This window comes from Oncorhynchus masou, chromosome 31, assembly GCF_036934945.1.
Source record: "Oncorhynchus masou masou isolate Uvic2021 chromosome 31, UVic_Omas_1.1, whole genome shotgun sequence".
Lineage (NCBI taxonomy): Eukaryota > Metazoa > Chordata > Actinopteri > Salmoniformes > Salmonidae > Oncorhynchus > Oncorhynchus masou.
The window spans coordinates 37385391-37407383 of NC_088242.1; the positions used below are offsets into that span (position 1 = coordinate 37385391).

General features: G+C 43.8%; 1 protein-coding gene across 1 annotated transcript in view; it reads left to right on the top strand.

Annotated features, from left to right (window-relative positions):
* The window catches only part of LOC135523901 (transcription factor 7-like 2), a 102459-nt gene extending 82170 nt beyond the window's left edge, over positions 1 to 20289 (top strand). Inside the window, 11 exon segments of the mRNA XM_064950909.1 lie at positions 2118 to 2250; positions 4749 to 4851; positions 6241 to 6327; positions 10645 to 10767; positions 10933 to 11095; positions 11296 to 11403; positions 11992 to 12040; positions 12898 to 12948; positions 14347 to 14419; positions 18068 to 18147; positions 18150 to 20289. Coding sequence (XP_064806981.1) covers positions 2118 to 2250; positions 4749 to 4851; positions 6241 to 6327; positions 10645 to 10767; positions 10933 to 11095; positions 11296 to 11403; positions 11992 to 12040; positions 12898 to 12948; positions 14347 to 14419; positions 18068 to 18147; positions 18150 to 18529 — 1350 coding nt within the window. The 3' untranslated portion in view covers positions 18530 to 20289.
* Positions 20290 to 21993: the final 1704 nt, after the last annotated feature.

Below are 21993 nucleotides of genomic sequence, written 5' to 3' on the forward strand. Positions count from 1 at the left end.
TCTCTCTCTCTCCCCCTTTCACTCTCTGTCCTTCTCTCTCTGTCATCTCTCGCTGTCTCTCGCTCTTAATGCATACTTGGTGGATGGGCATTTTAAACAGTCTCTCAATGGAGACAAAATAACTAATTTAAATGGCCTCTAAAGCCTTTCAGCAGAGGGAGAATTGACAACATTCTTTCACATCATTACTGAAGGGGGTAGAGGAGAGAAGGCCGTTTGGGGCAGTCAGTGCGTTTTGCTCAATGGCTACCTCGTCAGCTGTGTTTGGCAGCTGTCATCTCCGCATCTTTTTTTATCCCTCTGTTCAAGATTTTTAGATTAGATATGGGGACTGTGGGGAAGAAACATGTTGATTTGTGTCTTGCATTCATTTTAACGAGTCGTGTACCACAACCAACACCCACCCCTCTTCTTCTCTCACTCTCTTTCCTCCCTCTCTCCTCTCACTCTCCAGTCTTTTGAGCTCAGGGCTGTGAATGAGTCCCCAGAGTCTCTCCATGTTTCCCAGTAGTTCTACTGGGTTCATTAATCTTTCATTGGGACCATGCGGTGTGGAATGCCACCCCTCCCCCTCCCTCTCTCGCCTGGCGCTACCCTTCCCCCTCCCTTCTCCTCTCTACCCCTCTCACAGCTCCACTGGAAGGGAACTTTACCCACTCCAGCCTGGTACAGTTAAGTTCAGACCAATCAGGTTGTCAGTTACACAGAAATGTATCTCATAAATTGCTCACAGTTGGTTCAACCTATGGAGATGATGGATTTTCAGCATTAAGCTCTGCACACGTGTCTTGCCTAAGGCCCTCAGCTTTGCATTTGTATAGTTAAATGAGCATAGAGTCCTTACATTATCCCTCCCTCCCTCTCCTACTTTAATGCATTTCAAAGTCTATTGGAAAATTGCCACAGCCAGGTTTTGGGTTGGTGCCTCGCCATGGTTAGGGCTGCTAATGAGTGTGTTTGGACTGCAAGAGTGCAAATTGAACTTGTGAAGGGAACATTACCCACACCCCCATTGCTCCTACTCCCTCCCTCCTTCTCTCTACGCACACAGAGACACACACCAGCTAGCTCTCCTTTTCCCCAGCATACATCAGCCATGTTACCACAAGCCTGATTAGTGATGCCTCTTTGACTGCCGAGGGACAGAATATGAGTTGAAGAGCAAGACCAGCTCACCGCCAGTGGTTTAAACCAGAACACTAATCTGGTTAGTGTGTGTGTGTGTGTGTGTGTGTGTGTGTGTGTGTGTGTGTGTGTGTGTGTGTGTGTGTGTGTGTGTGTGTGTGTGTGTGTGTGTGTGTGTGTGTGTGTGTGTGTGTGTGTGTGTGTGTGTGTGTGTGTGTGTGTGTGTGTGTGTGTGTGTGTGTGTGTGTGTGTGTGCGCCTGGAGAAGAGGGCTGAGCTCTGGTTAACATGGCCCATGGCGGAGCACCCCTCAGCTTAACTGTTATCTTTTGAGTAATTGAAAAAGGGGCCTGGGCCACTTAGGAGCACAAAGAGCAGATTACATAGCTAAAACTAATTTGGCAAAAATGTAGAAATGGATTTTCTCCCCTCTATTATTACAATGCCCCCCTGTCCTCTTTACCTCCCCTCCTCCTCTACCCCCCTCCAAAACCAGACCCTGGGGGGACAGCGAGGGGAGGGGTAGAGGGGTGTATAGCAGACGGAGAAGAGGGAATCAGTAGGGTGAAGCACTAAGTGAGGGGTTGGATGGTAGAGGATTGCTGACTGTTGTTATAATGGGTGTGGATTTTACACATTTGGTGGTCTGCACATGATCGATCTACCCCCAGTAAGAGGCAACCTTGTCATGCAGCCCCAGTCCAAAACTAAAATGACAGCCCTGCATCTGAGATAGCATTACTGAGTCGCGGAGTGTCGCCGCAAAAGTGTTCTTAATTACCAAGCACACTATTTTCACTCTGCTCTGGCAGTTTGGCGCTCCGAGGGGGTTGATCATTTGATGGCTCTCAATTTTCTAGAGCTTTCTGAGCCATGTTGTAACTCTTCTGCAGGTGCCTGCCATCTCTACCCCTAACCCAAATATTAATACACTGTTCTTTTGTTTTATTTTCTCCCCCTTTCCCCTCCTCCTCTCTCTTCCTCTCTTTATAGTCTAATAAAGTCCCAGTGGTACAGCACCCTCACCACGTGCACCCGCTCACGCCTCTGATCACCTACAGCAATGAGCACTTCACACCGGGCAACCCCCCTCCGCACCTACAGGGAGACGTGGACCCCAAAACAGGTAAGACAGAGAACATACACACACTACACTACACTACACTACATTGATGCCCCGTTGGGGAATGGTAGAAATGGTTGGGAAATGGTTAACACTCCAGCCAATGTTCCAAAGACACACAGTCCTCAAATCCAAAGAGTGATATTCCAGCGACTAACATACTATAGCCACGAGATCTTCTCCCAAGGTCAACAAAAGATAATTTTTGTTTTTGTTTTTTTTGAATTCCTCAACAGAACACAGAAGAATTCTTATTGTTGTCCACATACAAAGGCTACCACTGCTGCCTATGCAACCACCACAAACACACACACAATCACACACACACACACGACTGGCTGATCAAATGTAGTTTTATTTATGGAAGATATAGCCCTTACAAAGCACAGCATTGCAGGGCCTGCTTTCTCTGACCAGGTGTGAGGTATTTGAGGGCAGACAACAGTCAGGGCTACTCAGACAGAAAGCTTCTCTCTCCTTATGGCTGTGCTATTGTGTCTCTGGTCCTGCAGAAGTAAGCCTGTTGATTTGGCTCTGGCAGGGAGGGGAGCGTCACTATTTCCTCTCTCTTTTGACACTACAGGAGGAGGTGGGTGTGTGTGTAACTTCACATGCCTAAATGCTCCTCTCCCACACACAAACACACACACACACCACAGCATGTTCCCCATCCATCTGACTGAATTTAAATGTAGCATTCCTTCATGTTAAATGTCCACCAGCAATAAACATTTTGACCTAGCAGGTCAACTCACTTTCAATATGTTGTTCATAATATTGAGTTAGTGTTGAATAGCTTTGAAGGGTCTCTGGTTGTTTTGTTAGGGTTTTGAGGTAATAATGGTCTCTTATTATGATTTTCCTCACAAAAGGGTGATAATGACCCAGCTGCTGTTTAATGTGCCAGTTAATGGTCTGCTTAATTGAGCTTAGTGTTGTTGAATTAATTAACAAGTTATATTAAGACTTCAGCACTGGATGGCAATGGAGAGCAACGTTAGGAACTCTTTTCTCTGGGGAGTGCGTCAGTCAGTGCCGCTATGTCTATAGAACTAGGGCATACAACATTTTTGAAACCCTCATCAACTACAAATGTGGAATTAAAAAAAAATAATAATAATTTAATGAGGCAAGTCAGTTAAGAACAAATTTTTCTTTACAATGACAGCTTACCCTGACCAAACCCTAACCCGGTTGACGATGTGCCAATTGCGCGCCACCCTATGGGACTCCCAATCACGGCCGGTTGTGATACAGCCTGAAAACGAACCAGGGTCTGTAGTGACACCTCTAGCACTTGGACGCAATGCCTTAGAAAGCTGCGCCACTCTGGAACCCTTAACGATCTATAACTTTTTATAAAAATTGTTCTCAATTAGTTCGGCATCAGTTTTGAGAGACAAACCTCAGTGAGGGTGTGTCTACTTCTTGGATGCACAAAATGTTCCTTAGGCACCTGTCACTGAACAATGTCTATGGAAACCTTCCCATGGGGCCGATTTTCAAATACCTGGCTTGGCCCTGTGGCTTTGGGTATGACACACACCAGCAACACACCGGCTGTGGACGGATTCATGGGGCCAGGGTTAGTTCTGCAGTACTCTTCACCTGGTTCCACTGTGGCCATATTGGCACCAGCCAAACAAAAACTGCTCCACAGCTGCACTGATATGCAGGCCAGGCAGGACCACTGTAAAATAATGCACCAGAGCAAATAAAAGTCCCTTCGCTGTGCTGTCTGCCAGTGGAACTTAAACACTTCCTTGTCATGTTTTAACGCTCAAGGACATCTCTGTCACTGTATCAGATGAGAAAACTACATTATTTCTGTCTCTGTTAAAAACGTTAGGAGGAATAGGATGAACTAATTCTGGTTAAAAGAAGCTGGAAACCCAAGGGCCCCTATTTATTTATAAGGCCTATGTCATAAGCATGTCATAGATGTTATCAAAAGTCATAAATCAAATCACATTGTATTGGTCACATACACATATTTAGCAGATGTTATTGTGGGTGTAGCGAAATGCTTGTACGAGCCTATGTCAGATAAAGACTGCTAGGCAAATACAACACTGTAGTGTCATCCAGTATATTAGCTATGAAACAAGCTGGCCATTAATAACTTGCAGAGACGGTTTATAACATCCCTTCATTCATGCTTATGACAGTAAGAGAACTTATTAGGTTTATATGAAGTCGAACCCTGTTTATCCCCCCCCCCCCTTTCTCTCAGCACGTTATGACACCGTACCGCCAGACTCAAACAGCTTTGATCAGGACGTGTGATTTAGCACTGTGTACATGTGAGCGCAACTGCTCTTCCTCCTCCTCCTCCTCCTCTCCACCCACCCAGCTTCCTGTGATGTCGACTCTGTTCATTATGAAACACACAAAGGAGGAATTTAACACTGACTGATGTTTCGGGGTCCATCTCTCTCTCTCCCTCTTTATTTGTCCCTCTACCCTTGCTCTCTCTACCCTTTCTCTCTCTTTCTCTCCAGGAATTCCAAGGCCTCCACAACACCCAGACATATCTCCCTATTACCCTCTATCGCCTGGCTCTGTAGGGCAGCTCCCCCATCCGCTAGGCTGGTTAGTACCACAGTAAGCAGCATTTTACTATCCTCTTTCTCCACTGTCATCAAGCATGTTTTTTATTGCTCCACGCATGTGCTGGCTACAATGTATATAACTATGTTTAGATGTAGATCTATTTAGCGGTTTGGATCATTAAGTATATCGTTACGGTATAAAATCAGCATCCCTAATGTAGATGATGTAATTTAGCAATAAGGCCCGAGGAGGTGTGGTATATGGCCAATATACCACGGCTAACAGCTGTTCTTATTCACGACGCAACGCCGAATGCCTGGATACAGGCCTTAGCCATGGTGTATTGGCCATATATCACAAACCCCTGAGGTACCTTATTGCTATTATAAACTGGCTACCAACATAATTAGAGTATTAAAAATAAATGCTTTGTCATACCCGTGGTATATATACCACGGCTATCAGCCAATCAGCATTCAGGGATAGAACCACCCAGTTTATAATGTCAAATGGTTCTCCGTCAGAGGCAATGTCTTCTGGTTTTGTTGGGTTTTCTAAGAGCTTCGTTTCTGTATTTTCCTGACTGGTAACATCATATAAGCAGAGCACATAGGGAAAGCTCGGTATCCACTTATCTCAAACTGGGCCCTCTCAGTTTTCATCAAGCACTGATTTGACTCCTGGCTGACCACTGTCTCCAGTTTATACATTCTGGCAATGGACCAACTACTGGGCCTTAGAAGCACACTGCGGTTTCCTAACCCCCCCCCCCCCCCCATGCTCCAGCCCCAACTTGCTTCTTTGTGGCAAATGCATTTTTGCATTTCTCTGTATTGTCCAATTAGATTAATGAACCGTGATTGCCCGTATTTTACCCAGAATTCCACACGGGGGCTCTCCCCTGGTAACTCTTGTCAACACTTGTTAATATGACAAAAGGCTACAAATTAAGCTCTGTTAATTCAATGTTTTCTCACCGCGATGTAAATACCGGAAGGGGCCCCGAGCGCAGCCACGGCACCCTTTGATTTGCTGCACTTTATTTTGGTATAAATTTACATTCATTATTGGTTGTCTTTGGATGTGTAGACCTCAATTAGCGTGATGGCTCCATTAAAGAGTCCCGCGCTTCGTCTTTAATTATCACAACAAAACACCTAGTTCCAGCTCGGGGAGGAAGGGGCTCCCTCTCCTTCGACACCGAGCGAAGGGTTATGAAATTTAATTAGCCATTCCTATCAAATTTGTGGTATTCAAATTGTTCAGAGTTTGCCTCTCCTTTGATCCGCACTCTGCAATCCCCTAGATTTTAGTCCTGATCAAATGAGAATAAAGAGACCTGCGATCGGGGAGAGAGGGAGAGGGCTTTACCTCCTCTCCTTCCATCAACCCTGTTTCTTTACCTCCCTCTCTTCCCTTTGTTCTTTTTCCTTCTCCTAGGCAAGGTCAACCTGTTTACCCAATCACGACAGGGGGTTTTAGACACCCCTACCCGACTGCACTCACTGTCAATGCATCCATGCAAAGGTGAGTTGAGCCTTGGAAGATAAACAGGCATACACACACACAGGAAGAGGCCATGACGCGGGTGCACACACAGGCGTCACACACAGTTTGCGTAAACTTATCCCTTATGGAAAGTGCACACTCTCGTCTCCGTGCTCAAAAGGCCAATCCTCCAGTGTCCCCACTATGTGTTGAAATATTAATTATATTTATCACTTTCTAATGAGGCCCCTGAAGAACATTTACCCTAGCTGCATGTCAGCCACATCTGTAATGGACGGGGCATGTCCTAGTTTTTAGCCACCAGACACATTGATAAATAAACATATAGACGCTTAAAAGGAGAGAATGATGTAGACTCGGGCTTGACACTTGGCTAATGCTTTGTTGGGTCCATTAGGGTCCAGCTCAAGAGGAGAACTCTGGACTCAAGTGGACCCAGGGGGGCACATATGTTTGTTGTTGTTGTATTATGTGTCTTTAACTGGGCATGGCTCCCCTGGGGGCTGTGCTATAATTCTCTGCATTGTGTGGGAAGAGGGAAGAGTTAACTGTGGATGACAAGTACCCTATGATTTGTAGGTTCAGAGTCTTTTCGAAAAACGACAACAACAAAAACAAACAATTCCATATGGCCGCCCCTCCCTTTCCCTTTTCCCCTGTCCCTCTCCCTGAGCCCAGAACAGTATACACAGGCATTTCATTGCAGGCAGCTGGAGAGTTTGGAACGGGGATGGTTTATAGTTTTGAGGGGTGGGGGGAGGGAGGCAGAGGCCTAGGGAGTATGGGGAACAGGCCAAACTTCAGTTTAATTACGTGCTGATTGGAAAAGCAGCTCCTGAGAGTCGACAGTTCAGACCTCTGTGATATTGATGGATAAGTGTGAGTGAGGGAGGAAAGGAGAGAGAATGCAAAAGAAGGGAAGAAGAGAGAGGGAGGCCTCGAATGGGATATGGAAAGGTTAATGTTGTGAAATAGTACCTGACACCCTCAGAACTTTGACATTGAACACGTGTACACTCGGGTTCCTTATCCCCACCCTCTCTCTCTCTCCCTCACACACACACATACACACACACACACTCTGACATGGCCTCTTGGTACACTTCTTTTAATTAAAAGCAGAAAAGCAGATTGACTTCACACTTTCTGTTAAAAAGAGAGGCTAGGTGAGCCAATAGCTCTTCGTTTGTCCTTTTTCTTGGTTAGCCTTACATTGAAACTATATACCTTCACGCATATTCTTCATTAATACACATGACCTATATACATAGGTTGATAGTTTATATCATTGTTGGCCACCCCTTGACCCAGACTCCCTTGTGGCTTTAGGAACAGACCCAACCATCTTCACAGTTCACTGTAGCACAGTCTTGTTTTCCATATGTGGGTGTCATCTATGTAGCAGGGTTAAGATGGCGCTAATTTCTCCTCTCTATCCCTATTGTGTCCCTCTTCCACCCCTAGCAACCCCCATGAAGCAGACCTTGCCCTACCCCCTCTCCCAATCCTAGCCCTGGTTGCCTTGCTCTCATGTACAGGCAGGGTGCGTCTGGTGTCTGCACAGGCAGCCAGACTAAGCAGGACCTGGCAGCATCTAGTGGACCTGTGTTTTAAGTGACAGCTAATTCACCCCTAATGATGGCCTCTACATTGTGATCATCTTATTTCCAGCAAGGCTAATTGAATCTACTGGATGGGGGATTGGCTGGGCTGTGGGGCTGGGGAGAGCTAATGCGTTCTGATGAGCCCTAATTGAATTAGCATAGCTGAATAGGTGGAGGTCTCCATCTCTCTGGAGAAAGGGGCTTTAGCATGTCCTTGTTATAACTTCCACTGGGGAATTGACAAAAGAAATAAAAGACGTCCGATTGGGTTGTCAACGGCGTAGAGAAATGGCACAGAGTGGGAAGGTTTGGATAATCGTGTATATGACAGGGTTTCGGAAGCAAAAAATTGTCTCGTCTTAAAAAGGGCTTTTCTTGCTTAAATATGGCACAAGACATCCAGTAGTTAGACACGGACATCCAGTCTGTGTCTAATAATTACATTGAGATGTCCTGATCCTGTATTTTACTGGCTAGCCAGATCTTAAGAAGAGAACTAGTGCTTCAGTACTAGCCCCTAGTGCCACATACCGGGCCAATTAGAATGCAGAGAGCAAGTCTGGCTCTCTTACCTTGCACCCACTCAATGAGCACCTTACACCTAGGTCCTGTTTAAAAAATACATTCTCTGGAAGGGGGAAAAAAGGCAGGCAAGAGAGAGCAGAGTCAGTCGAACGGAGCAAATGAGAGACATTATTTTGATAATGGGAATGGAACCGTACAGGTCCATTATCTCTGGCGGGCCCTGTATGTGACAGGTGGGGAGAAGTGTAAACCCCTCGCCCCCCTGCCCAATGCCTGCGCTTTGATATGTTCCCCCCTCATCGCTCTCTCTCCCTTCCTCCCTCGCTACCCCTCTTTTTTCCTGCGGAAGGGAAAGCGCGCCGGCCGAGTTCGTTATCCTGTACATTAACCAGGCACAGGGGTACTTCCTCACATTGGCAATTAAATGGCACTGGCTGACACTGGGCCTGCGTTGCAGCCAATGACCCACCCCCCATCCTTGCCTTTCAGATTGAGACATAGGAGCCTGGGGGTTGGCTAAATTGGTCCAAGGCGCTGTTCTGTTCTGTGCTGATGAGGCAAGATGATGATGCCCCCGCACATCAAAGGGATGGCCGTCATGTTTAAACCATAACCTGGGCCGCGCGGTGGCAGCTGGGGCGAGGGAGGGGGAATGTGGATGTGGTAAGGGGACAGGGAGAAGGAGGAGGAGGAGTGTAGAGAAGGAAGAAGAGAAAAATTGGATGCTGGAACAGAGGAAACTTAACAAGAGCACCAAGAGAGAGAGAAAGAAGGCGAGAAGGAATGAAAAAGAGAGAGAAAGAGGAAGTGTGGCGGGCTAATGATGAGTGATCCGCAGCCACTGCCACGGTCGCCTCAGCAGATGACATGGCACAAACACAAACGTGTCAATGATAAAGGGAAGAGAGAAGAGCAGTGGAGGAGAGGAGAGAGCAAGAGAGAGGGAGGAGGGAGAGAGGGAACACTCCCCAGAGATCGCCTGCAACAGAAACGAGTTGTTCCTGGCGAGTTTATGCTCATCATTATATTCTGGCTCCGAGCCATGCAGCCAGACATAGCCAGATAATGAGCTGTTTAAAAAATATATATAATATTCCTCCTTTTTTTGCCCTTCTTCATCCTCCACTCTTTTTCTATGATTTGTGAACGGTCATGCATAGCTGAGATATATACTGTGCACACACAGACACAGACACACTCATACAAATAATCTTGCACACACACACATTTACTCTCTCTCTCTCACACACACACACACTGCTCAATAGATGCTGGTTATTGCCCTCAATCACTGTGGGAGATGATGAAATGATTCTACCAGTATTATGAAGATGTAGAGGGGGGAGATAAAGAATGGTAACACCATTAATAATTCGGATCAAGCATGAGGACAGATAGAATAGGCCTAACACAGTGATGCACAGAAAGGCCTGATGCTGGACTGTCCTCGCCTTGCCAATGGTTAAAGATAAAGTGGTGGACTGGGACTGGGATTTGACATCAGCTCACAGAGCGATTTGGCACAAGACTCCATTGACCTGTAGTTTGTCACAATGTAAAGTAGGGCAAGACATCCTGGGACCTGTATTTGTTATCCACAGTCCGGAGAGAGGGGTGGCAGCACTAAACACTGAATTCACCTTGGAGAAAAGGGGAGCCAAGTCACTATTTTGTCTCGGTTATGGAAGCAAGTGAGGATTTTATAGAATCCATTACAAGGACACGTGTAGTTGAAGTGTCTGTATGGACCATTTTGGCTTGTCAAAGATAAACCTTCAGTGCAATGGCTGCCCTGTCTTTCTATTTAACACTCTTCCCACTCCAACACAAACGGACTCTCTTTTTAAAATGAATATACTGTATGAAATATGACTCATTATGATGTGTAGCGTGTGTTTGCTGTGTAACAGTTTTGATGTGATTGTGAGATCTAAATTTTGTGATACTTATGGGCCGAATCCTTTCTTGATATACCCGTGCGAAACTCAAGCTTTTGTGTTATGTCATGCATTGGACATCAATGAGAGATTTGCGTGAAAATCGGACTTTCATGCTCGGACCTCAAGGTAGGATTCGGCCCTGTATATATGCACATCTGTATTAATGTCGAGTGAGCATATTCTGTCTCTGTTTGTGTCTAATATGTGTCCATTTTCCATTTCACACGTGTCCACTCTGACGATTTACACAGTTTTCTGTCCTCCAGGTTCCCTCACCACATGGTCCCCCCTCACCACAGTTTGCACCAGACCGGCATCCCCCACCCTGCCATCGTCACTCCCAATGTCAAGCAGGAGTCCTCCCACAGCGACATAGGCCTCAACAGCTCGTGAGTACACATACCTGGTTGTTTTCACCATTGTAAACTAAACAGCAGTGTAGTCAAAATTGGCACTGGTCTTGTTGTTCAAAATTCTACCATTACAATAATCTGTTTAATACCAATTCTGGGTATTTGCCAACCATACAGTACTATACTGTACACACTCCACAGGAAACACCAGGACTCGAAAAAGGAGGACGAGAAGAAGAAGCAGCCCCACATAAAGAAGCCGCTGAACGCCTTCATGCTCTACATGAAGGAGATGAGGGCCAAGGTGGTGGCCGAGTGCACGTTGAAAGAGAGCGCCGCCATCAACCAGATCCTGGGACGAAGGGTGAGAGAGAAACAACACCACTATACAGAGGCTCACTCACTATATCTTATTTTGTCTCTACCTCTCACGGCTCTTGACTGAACATGATCATGTTTACTGTTGACAATTATAGTCTTCTCGCCTTGCACTCACCTCTTTGTATTATGTCCTGTCCCTCTCTCTTCCCCTCCCTCTCTCTTTTTCTGTGTGTCTGTCTATAGTGGCATGCCCTAACACGAGAGGAGCAGGCGAAATACTACGAGCTGGCCCGGAAAGAGCGACAGCTTCATATGCAGCTCTACCCAGGCTGGTCAGCACGAGATAACTATGTAAGTTTTTAAGTTTTCAACATGTACATCCTGTATTTCTCCTCTCACAAGAACATGTCCCTGGGATGAGTGCTCTTACTGTTCTGTCTGAGCTGAGAGCTCACCTCCTTAGCAATGCCTGCTGTCTGTTTCCCTAAACACCTTAGTCGATGGAATCTCCAATATACTTTACAGTAGACATGTTGGGCTATTTAAACAGGGCCTAAAAGCCCTGAAATGCTGATGCTGAAGGAAGTTTCTCTCCCAGCGTTGGTGTGTCCAGCAGTACAGACTGACCAGTGAAACTCTGACTCCTCTCAGCCTACCCAAAGCATTGTGCACAAATCTGACTCCCTCACTACAAACCAACAAAGCCTCTATATAAAATGCAGCAAAATAAAAGAAGGGGGATAAAGTACAAAAAGTGAGAAGGGAAAATTCTGTTATGGCCTGCAGTGGCAGTTAAAACCAGCGGGCAGAGAGAGCGAGAGAATGAATGAATAAATAAACAGAAATATGGGCCCCGTTTTTATTTCATGTCTCGGGTCTTCTGCAATATAATAACTAAGGTTCCTGTCTATTTCTCTTCTTTTGGCGGGTAACCAACAGGGCAAAAAGAAGAAGAGAAAAAGGGATAAGCAGCCAGGAGAGGGCAATGGTAAGTGAGCTCCAATTACCTCCTATTAGAGGAGCCCCATCATGTGTCAGGACTGTGTGACATCTCACAAGATAAAAGTCTAGCCCGTTTTTTTTTTCTTTTTGTGTTGTTGTGCCTGGCTCGTTTTTTTTGTACATAGTTATGCTACCCAATGCAATATTTAAATGGTAGACTTGCTTGTTCGCCCCCTCCTTCCATTCCCCATCCCCCCCCTAGCCTTCCCCAGCTAATAACATTGAATATGCATGACCCCCCCCCCAACCAGCCTCATCCCTCCTCCTCACCCCCGCCAATATCACCCCTCTCCACTTTGCCCCCCAGCATTTATGATACTGTGATGTGTGTTTTGAGAATGTGAAATTTAAGCGTTGTGAGAGCCATTAACTTTGCCAGTGTTGTGTGTGTCTGTGTGTTATAATGCCTGTGCCCTGCAGATAGACTGTGCTTGTGTGTGTGTCTGTGTCTGTGCGTGTGTGTGCGTGTGTGTGTGCGTGTGTGTGTGTGTGTGTGTGTGTGTGTGTGTGTGTGTGTGTGTGTGTGTGTGTGTGTGTGTGTGTGTGTGTGTGTGTGTGTGTGTGTGTGTGTGTGTGTGTGTGTGTGTGTGTGTGTGTGTAACATGGGCTGCCCCTGCTTGTCTGCATGCATGCACACAAACAAACAAAAATCACCCACTTCTTGAAATTAAGGAGGTTTGCTAATTCTATTATTTCTTCATTTTATATTCTTATTATTCATATTCTTCTGATAATCCATATTGTGAGTTGAGAAGGAGAAATGCGGCATATTAAACTGTATTTTACGCTCGTTTACGTGAAGGATCCCCTCTTGAAGGCCTCTCTATCTGTTCTTTTTTTCAGAACACAGAGAATATTTTCCAAACCCTTGCCTTTCACTCCCTCCGATTACAGGTGCTAATGTCATTTTGAGTATTAAATTACTAACTTGTTTTTTTTTCTCTTTTTGGTTTATCATGTATTTATTTATCTATGTGTGTGTATTATATTCTATTTAAAAGTAGTTTTACTAAGCTCAATACAATATTTTGAAGGATGTTATTGACTTTGTTTGCTGCTTTATTTTTTAAAATGTTGATTATGTTTATTTATTTGACCATTTTATTTATTATACTAGCAAAAGTATGTTTCATTTGATATACTTACACATTTATTTAATGATTCTTCTATGTTAAAGTAATTCATTCCAGAACAATCTTCCCCATTTGGCCAAATCAATATGTAGTATATATTTCTAGCAGTGACTGTAAAAGTTACAGAATCTTAATGTTGAGTTATGACCCAGAGATTTGATGTCAGTCAGGGTAAACCTCCTTAATCTATTTGCTTCAGTAGCTGCACCTGTTCCTTTCCCTGGGCCAGCATGAGTTGGGCCTATTCCCCTTCTATGCTGTCTCTGCTCAAACTAGGGCCTGGATTCAAACAACTCACCACAGGATTCCTCCTTTGACCCAAGTGTAAACTTTGCTCTACATATGATTATTAAGCCATTATGGCTGCATTTACACAGGTAGCCAAATTCTGATATTTTTTTCCCACTAATTGGTCTTTTGACCACATCAGATTTTTTCACATATTCAGTGCTGATCTGATTGGTCAAAATTCGAAGGGGGGGAATCTGAATTGGGCTGGCTGTGTAGAGCCCATGGTAAAGTTCTAGAAGATTACACAACAAATTGTTTGTTGACAGGTCAAGGTAAAGGAAAACTTTGTCAGGTGGTTGAATTCAGGTCTAAGTAGAAGTGCCCTTGCTGCATTCAGTAGGGTTCAACCCTTTAATGCTTTCGCTGGCAGGGACTAACCCAAACCTTCCCTTATTTTAACAGTCTGATACTGCTGCCTCTTTCACCTACCACCTATTCCCTCTCCTTTTCAAATATGCTGATAAAAAGAAAACTATGAATGGCACTTTGCAGAAATGTAATCATGTCTGCATTATTTCCCCCATCGTATTCTCTACCTTAAACAAATACCTATTATCTTTTTATTCGCTTTGTTATACTTAATCCTTGCACATTTATGCATTTGTTTACTTTTTGCTTGTGGTTTGATTTGACTAATGTCTGAAACACTAACCGTGTCTTCTGACAGTCCTTTTCTATAAAGGCATACTGCACAATTACTTGCATCTTTTTAATTAGGGGGGGAAATAAGCTAAATATGCCATGATTTCGAGACTCGCAGCCTCACTGGTTTACGATTTTTCTCCTTTATTTTTCTCCTCTTTCTCTTCCCTCCTTTTTGGTTTTTCTTCCTCCTCTCTGCTGGCTTCCCTCCCTGTTGTGGCATCAGACCTGAGCGCTCCTAAGAAGTGTCGAGCGCGCTTTGGGCTCGATCAGCAGAATAACTGGTGTGGCCCGTGCAGGTGTGTATGGTGTGTGTGGCATGAACGCCAGGGCCAGGTGACGGCTGTTCTCTGAGCTGGGACTTCCTCCTTCCCTCCCCGACTCCCTCTCTCCTTCCTTCGCCAGGCTTTCGCCACCTCACAATTCTTCCTCCAACCCAGCCCTGCCAGTTTGGCCTGCCTCTATCCACTAGTTTTATTGGTGTTTGGGAACAGGGTATGCGTCAATGTGTGTGCGTGTGTTTGTTTGAGTGGTGTTTGTATATAACTCTAGATTCTCTACATATAGATGTGGGGTTGGGCGGGTCCAATAGGGGGTATTCTCTTTAGGAATTAGCCACAATGAGGGGCAGGACTCATCAGATGGTAGACTGGGTCTGAGAGGAGTTGGAGACTTGATGGCCTGGTCTGTGTGGAGGAAGTCCCAGTGTTGACAGCCCAAACCTAAGCCCTGCCTACATGTGTTGTCTGTCCAATGACGTGTCCATTTTCTGTGTTTTTGTATTGTTTGTGTGTCTACCTCTTTGGCTAACAGATGCAAATACCCCAAAGAAGTGTCGTGCCTTGTTCGGGCTTGACCAGCTGAGTTTATGGTGCAAACCATGCAGGTATACCCCTGTAGTATCTATGGGAGGACAACCGTATAGACAACCACTTCCTTCTCTTACGTCTTCTCAAGACATCCCTCGAAAATATATGTATTATGTTTTCTTCAATGTGTTAATTGATGGCCTTCTTTTATCTGTTCCTTTTCCTGATTGTGGAATTGTTTTGCTATATCTTCTCTAAGCAAGTCATTTTACTTATTTTCTTTGAAAACTAGAAGCCCAGTGGCAGAAAATGGATTTGCTAGCATTGTTATTTGTACACTACCTCGGCGATAACAATAACATTGTAAAGAAAGGTCCCGGTTGCAACATTGTAAACAATCAAATTTAGGAGACCTTTGGGTATTTTTGTTGTAATGTAATTTTTTAAAACACATGTATGGTTTCTGATACCATTCTTGTGTCAAGTTGAAAGGTTGAAATCCATTTTCTATCCAGGCTGTATGTAAGTGCCTGACATTCTAACTGTCTTAAGTGTCTGTCTGAATTGGCCCTCTTGATAACCTTGTCATGCTAAGACTTGGCCCTGCTTCTCAGAGGGCACCAGAGTGACTTTCTTCTATGCCCTCTTCCTCCTCCTCCTCTTCTTCTTCCTCCAAACTCCTCTCTGATAACCCGTACTTAGTCCCTACATGTTGTCTTTCTGTTCTGACACAAGCAGTCTTTGAATTGGGAATATTTTCATGGTAGGTATTTGTTTCTGCTAAGTAATACCCCTCTCTGTGTCTGGCTTGCACTGTGTCCCCACCTCTACTCTGACCATTGTGACATGCCGTTTGGTACTGTGTATCACTGGTCAACCCAAGGCATGCGACCTATCAACGCATTTCATTTTTCTTATTTTGTTTTCAATATTGATCTGGAGTTATTACTCCGGAAATATTTCTGCCATTTTGTCATTGCCTCAAAGAAAACAGGATATTGAGTGATCTTACCGAGTCACTTTTCCCCTCACATTTTATGAGTGGTTATAAACGTTGAATTCACATGGCATTCAATTAAAGTAATCCACAAAGACAAATACAGCTGAACTCTTTTAGAAATGCTCCACACTCAGTTTTAACAGTTACAAGTACTTTTACTGTAGATTTTAATTAAGATGTACACGGTTGATCACATTGAGAAAGGGATGATATTCTCACAGTATTTCCTGATCTAGTCCATGAACGTAACGGGTAAATGATGAGCGAGGCAGCAACGGGGTGCCAGAGGGCCAGGCTTGGGAATAGCCAGGGATAATTCCTGCTTCGTTTAAGGAGCCAAGAGGTTAACAGACCTCACTGGGATCCATTTCCTGAAAGATGCATCTGGCGTAATTCCCCTGGAGACTGAGAAATCAATATGTTACACAGGCACATACTATCAATCGATATGTCTGTTAAAAAAATGGATATTAGCTCATTTGTAGCGGTTTGACAGGCAGTTATCAGTTTAGCCTTGACAGAGGAAGAGACAGCCTAGCACTGGCAGAATAATAGCATTTTACGATGGTAGCTAACAGTCAATACCACACAATACTCATACAGGGTCTTTGACAGCCAAGCAGACAACTCACCCCAACTCACTTTCCTTGCTTTTCAGTTGACATTTCCCGTGGTTCACTCTTTCTTGTGTGTCCATGTTGTGTGCCTGTCCTCTTTGTGTAATTGTTCAGTCACAGAAGTGCTTGCCTTTTTTGTTCAGCATGCTATCAGTGTAATGTATATGTGGCTGTCCAAATGTCTGCTTTTCTTTCCCCATTCTCCCTTTTTCTTCATTCCTCTGTTTTATCAGTTTTCACTGATCAATCTCCCTCTCTTTTTTCCATCTCTTTCTCTCTTGCACACTGTTTGTACAGACAGGGTATGACTTGACAAATAGGCCATACCTTGATTGAACAATAGAACAGAGATGCTGACATTTCTCAAAGGCTAGCTGAACCAAAGCATCATTTCTTTCAGTCACTTCTGCCCTTCTCATTCCCTCCCTCCACAGCTATGAATTCTGTTCTTTCTCCTTGCTCATTGTCCCTGTGAGCTAGCAACACAGTCTGAACCACAGTGTATTTGCCCTTCAGGCAAGCACAGTCCTTGTGATAAGGAGTTGTTGTAGAGGTCAGGGTAAGACGAGGTGGGCAGAGGCTCCCCTCCCTCCCAGCCTTCCTCCACCCCAATTGAACATAGCACACACACAGCCATCTCAGATACAAACACACACACACACACACGCTGCAGGCACGCCAGACAGGGGAGGGTCCAAACCCGAGCAGAAATGCATACATGACGCCGTTACCCTTCATACTCACACATATGTCTTAGGGGCAGGTGCAGCGTAGTGTTCATGCCCCTGAACTCTTACCTCTGCATCCAAAGTCTCCCCTCTAAGGAAATGTGAGAGAGAGAGGTCAGGATAGTGAAGGGAAGGGAGGAGAGAGGGAGGGAGGACTAGTATTTCAGAAGAGCAGGGTGATCCCTGGCGGTAGCTCTTCACCAGGGCCAGCTCTTTGTTTCAGTCAAGATCAGAAGTCTGTGAGGAAACGTTTGAGAAAAAAGAAGAAACCTGCACACTGCTCTTGATAGTATCTCTGCTCTTTAATAAGCCTATCTGCCTTAAGGCCTTCGTCAGAGCTTTTTTAAGATTAAAATACTTTTTAAAATAGAAGAAAGAAAAGTGAGCTGTTATAGATTTGCCATGAAAACCATTCTTCATCCTTCTTTATTCTTCATCCATTTCTCATCCATCATTTTCATCATCATGCTGCTTCTCCTATTTCATTTTCCTGTCTGTCTGTTTGGTGTACTGTGTTGTACTGTATATGTCCTGGGAATCTGAGAAGGCCACTTGTAGCCTTAATCCTCAGCTAGGCTGTAGTGGTGGCAACCACTTAAATGCACCAGAAAACAACAATAATTTAAGGCCCAGAAATAGGTTTTAGATTGAATCTTTAAGACACTGATATTATGCAAATTAAACAAGATGGTGCATTTAAGTTGACTGCTAAGGCTCAGCTATTGCCCAGCAGATTGCTGTCAGTTCTGGGATGTCATGCTAAAAAGCGTCTTTCTCTGTCCCCCATCTCCAGGAGAAAAAAAAAGTGCATTCGCTACATCCAAGGTGAAGGCAGCTGTGCCAGTCCTCCCTCTTCGGACGGAAGCTTACTAGACTCCCCCCATCCTCCCCCTCCTCGGTGGCCCCCTCCCCCTCCTCGAAAGAGTCCAAACCTCAGACTGAACAAATGCAACCTCTCTCACTGACTATGAAACCGGCCCACCAGCCTCTCCACCACCCGCACCTCCTGGCTGGGCATCCTCCTCCGCCATCTTTGGTTCTGCTGGAAAACTCTGCTGCTGCAGCGGGTAAAATGCCTGGCGCAGCCCACAATGGAGCCCATGACCACGGCAATGTCTCGTCCTCGCGGCAACCGGGCTCCTCAGGCGCCTCCTTGGCCAGGCCCTCGGCAGCATCGCTGTGTCATTCCCACTCGCTACACCCCAACTCCACGGCCCCTCAGCCTCTGTCGCTCGTGACCAAGTCTATAGAGTAGCCTCCCTCCTTATTCACTCCTGTCCTTCCTTCCTATTTGTCTAGCTCTGCACACCTCTATTTGGGCCCTCTTTCTTTTCTATCTTTTTGTCTATTTCTGTGCCATAAGGCTTTGAAAATTAGTTATTGTTTTATCAAAGTTCATTGGTCAATATTTGACCCATCATTATCAAAAAATATATATAATTATTATAATGAATGAATAATACAAAGAGCTGTAGAGTATAGCTTTGGGAATTTGCCAACATTTTCTTAACTTTTTATTTTTTATTATTTTTTATTTTGCAGTGCAACAGCAAATTGTTATGTAGTTCCACTTAAACATGTTTAAATGACAGATATAAAAAGGTAGGTTAGATGATTATTCAATGAGCCCTTTTCTTGAAAGAGTTGGTTCTCCTTCATTATTTGTATTAAATACGAGCTTGCGAACCAATCATTTGACACCCGTACAAACCCTGGAGGGCATGAGGATCGTGGAGACACCTCTCTTACTGAGGAACAACTTTAATTGTGATGTTACTTGTTCTTCTTTAAATGTACAGAAATATTGGTGTGTGTGGGGGGGGGGGTATTGTTTTAATGTGCATTGTTCCATTACGTTGTCTTTTTTGTTGTTGTTTACCTTTGGGGGTGGAGTCAGGTGGGGTGGTTGGACTTGGAGGGGAGACAGGGGAGGGCTATTGAGGTGGGTGGGGGGGTTGCGCTATTCAATACAAAATGTCACAACGCTAGGACCAGTAGTATTTATTGCTTTAGAGATTGCTTGTTGTATCTTGTATGTTGTCCCTTTTTAAATATTTTCTTTTCTTAATACATTGTATAAATATTTTTTCTTAACGTAAGCAACTTATATATGAAATGATCCATTTTTACAAGGAGGTTTTAAAGGTAAATCTTTTTGTTGTTGTTGACAACCTGGATTCCACCCAATGTACTGTGTAGATTTCACGAACAGAGGTATGTACAACTTCATTTCAAGAAATGCGTCTATAAGCCATTTTACAAAAGAAGAAAAGAAACTTGAAACAACAAGGGACAGTGGGTACCGTGTCTTCAGTAGTTTGGGAAAGTGTCAAAGCCCTTCTTTTTTATTGCACAGTCTCATCTCTACCAGACTGTAGATTTGTGTACAGATTTTCCGTGCCAAATTTTGTGATAATTTTCTCTCCCCCCTCTAACCACGCTGTAGGGTTTTTCTGTTGTTGATTGTTTTTTGTTTTTTAAAACCATACTTTGCTGTGACGTTACATAGATTGCTATGTATGTAGTATAAATGTTGCTATAACAAATGTGTTTGGTAGCAGATTGTCAAATATTACAATTTAAACTGATTAAAAAGACGGACATCATACTGTATAAACCCACAAGGGCCAAATTATGTATATTAGGAGGTTCATAAAAAACTATGAAATAACTACAAAAAAATACACAAACTGCCACTTTTAAGTACACAGCTACATATAGGTAGATAGAAAAAATAGGCATGTTGATGTTGCAAGAGGCTGTAAAAAAAGCTACAAGAGAATCATCCACTCGGTACCATTGTAGTTGACATGACGCGACTGTAACCTGTCGATTTCTTCTCTGGTTTATTAAGATGCTAATGATGAATAGTTTGAATGTTTCCTTAACGGCTGTGATGTTCCTGTTCTATTTTATGCTCTTATCTTTTGTTAAATTTTTTGTTTTTTTCCCTGTTATTTTAAATGGTTCCAAAACCATGTTTTTGTAATGAATAAATGTTTATGCTGTACAGTCTCTGTAGCATGCAGTTCTGTATTAATAAAAGCGACTTAGTATGTGCAGATAAATCTGTGTCTAACTTTTGTGATAGAATATGTGAGTGCAGCAACAAAATGAGAGATCGCAGTAGTGTAAAGGCATAGCCGCGGGGAATTAGGGGTGCTGAGGGTGCAGCAGCACCCCCTAAAAAATCATAATAAAAAATATATAAAGAAATGTACCTCTTTTGTTTGTGCACTGGGCCTTTACTAATATTTAGCGGACCAATATAGACATCTGTAGCGTGGGCCATTTTTTATTGTTTTGCATGTCCGTTATGGCAACAAAAAAAAAAGGTAGTATAATTCAGTACAGTAACTTGCAGGATTCAATAGTTGGAATTGTAAGAGTTGTTGCCCTGTCCCTTTCTCTGCAATGGTCATTTAATGGAATCCAGAACAAACAAAACCCTGTCCTCAAACATTTACATCAAAAGGTGCAAGGTTATGGGCAAACACACAAAACATCCACATCAAATTAAATATTTTTCTTGATCAAAAAACATGGAAAACAACCATTTTTTGTGCAGTTTTAATTTGCCATCCTTACAAACCACTTAATGTCAAAGTACATTAGTGTAGTGTATTGTACATAGGCTGGCCATCTAGGTTTGTACCTGTAGACTTTCCATCACCATGAAAGGTACTTTGAGACATCAAGTGGTTTGTGATGATGTAGCTCAGTTGGTAAAGCATGGCACTTGCAATGCTAGGGTTGTGGGTTTGATAACCACATGGTGACCAGTATGAAAATGTATGCACTCACTACTGTAAATTGCTCTGGATAAGAGCATCTACTAAAATGGAAAAGGAATGAATAGACCATTTCAGTTGTACATTGAAATAAGTTGCATTTGCAAAGTATTTCAAGAAACTGGAAAACATACAGTACCAGTCAAAGTTTGGACAAACCTACTCATTCAATGCCAAAGTGTGCTAGTCCTATATAAACGGACCTATATAGATGTCGTCAGCACGGGCAACATTTTTGTCTGCATCCCACTGTCGGCAAAAAAGTTGCTGCACCCCACCCCCAAACTACACTGAATAAAAAATATAAACTCAACATGTAATGTTGGTTGCATGTTTCATGAACAAAAGAAATGACAGACGTTTTCCATGAGCACAAAAAGTTAATTTCTCTCAAATGTTGTGCACATTTGTTTACATCCCTGTTAGTGAGCATTTCTCCTTTGCCAAGATATCCATCCACCTGACAGGTGTGGCATATCAAGAAGCTGATTAAACAGCATGATAATTACACAGGTGCACCTTGCGCTGGGGACAATAAAAGGCTACTCTAAAATGTGCAGTTGTGTCACAACACAATGCCACAGATGTCTCAAGTGTTGAAGGAGCATGCAATTGGCATGCTGACTGCAGGAATATCTACCAGAGCTTTTGCCAGAGAATTTAATTTTCATTTCTCTACCTCCAATGTTGTTTTAGAGAATTTGGTAGTACGTCCAACTGGCCTCACAACCGCAGTACATTAGAGTGTCGAGTTTGAGAAACAGACACCTCACAAGTCCTCAACTGGCAGCTTCATTAAATAGTACCCACGAAACACCCGTCTCAACGTCAACAGTGAAGAAGCGACTCCAGGATGCTGGCCTCCTAGGCAGAGTTGCAAAGACAAAGCCATATCACAGACTGACCAATAAAAAGAAAAGAGTAAGAT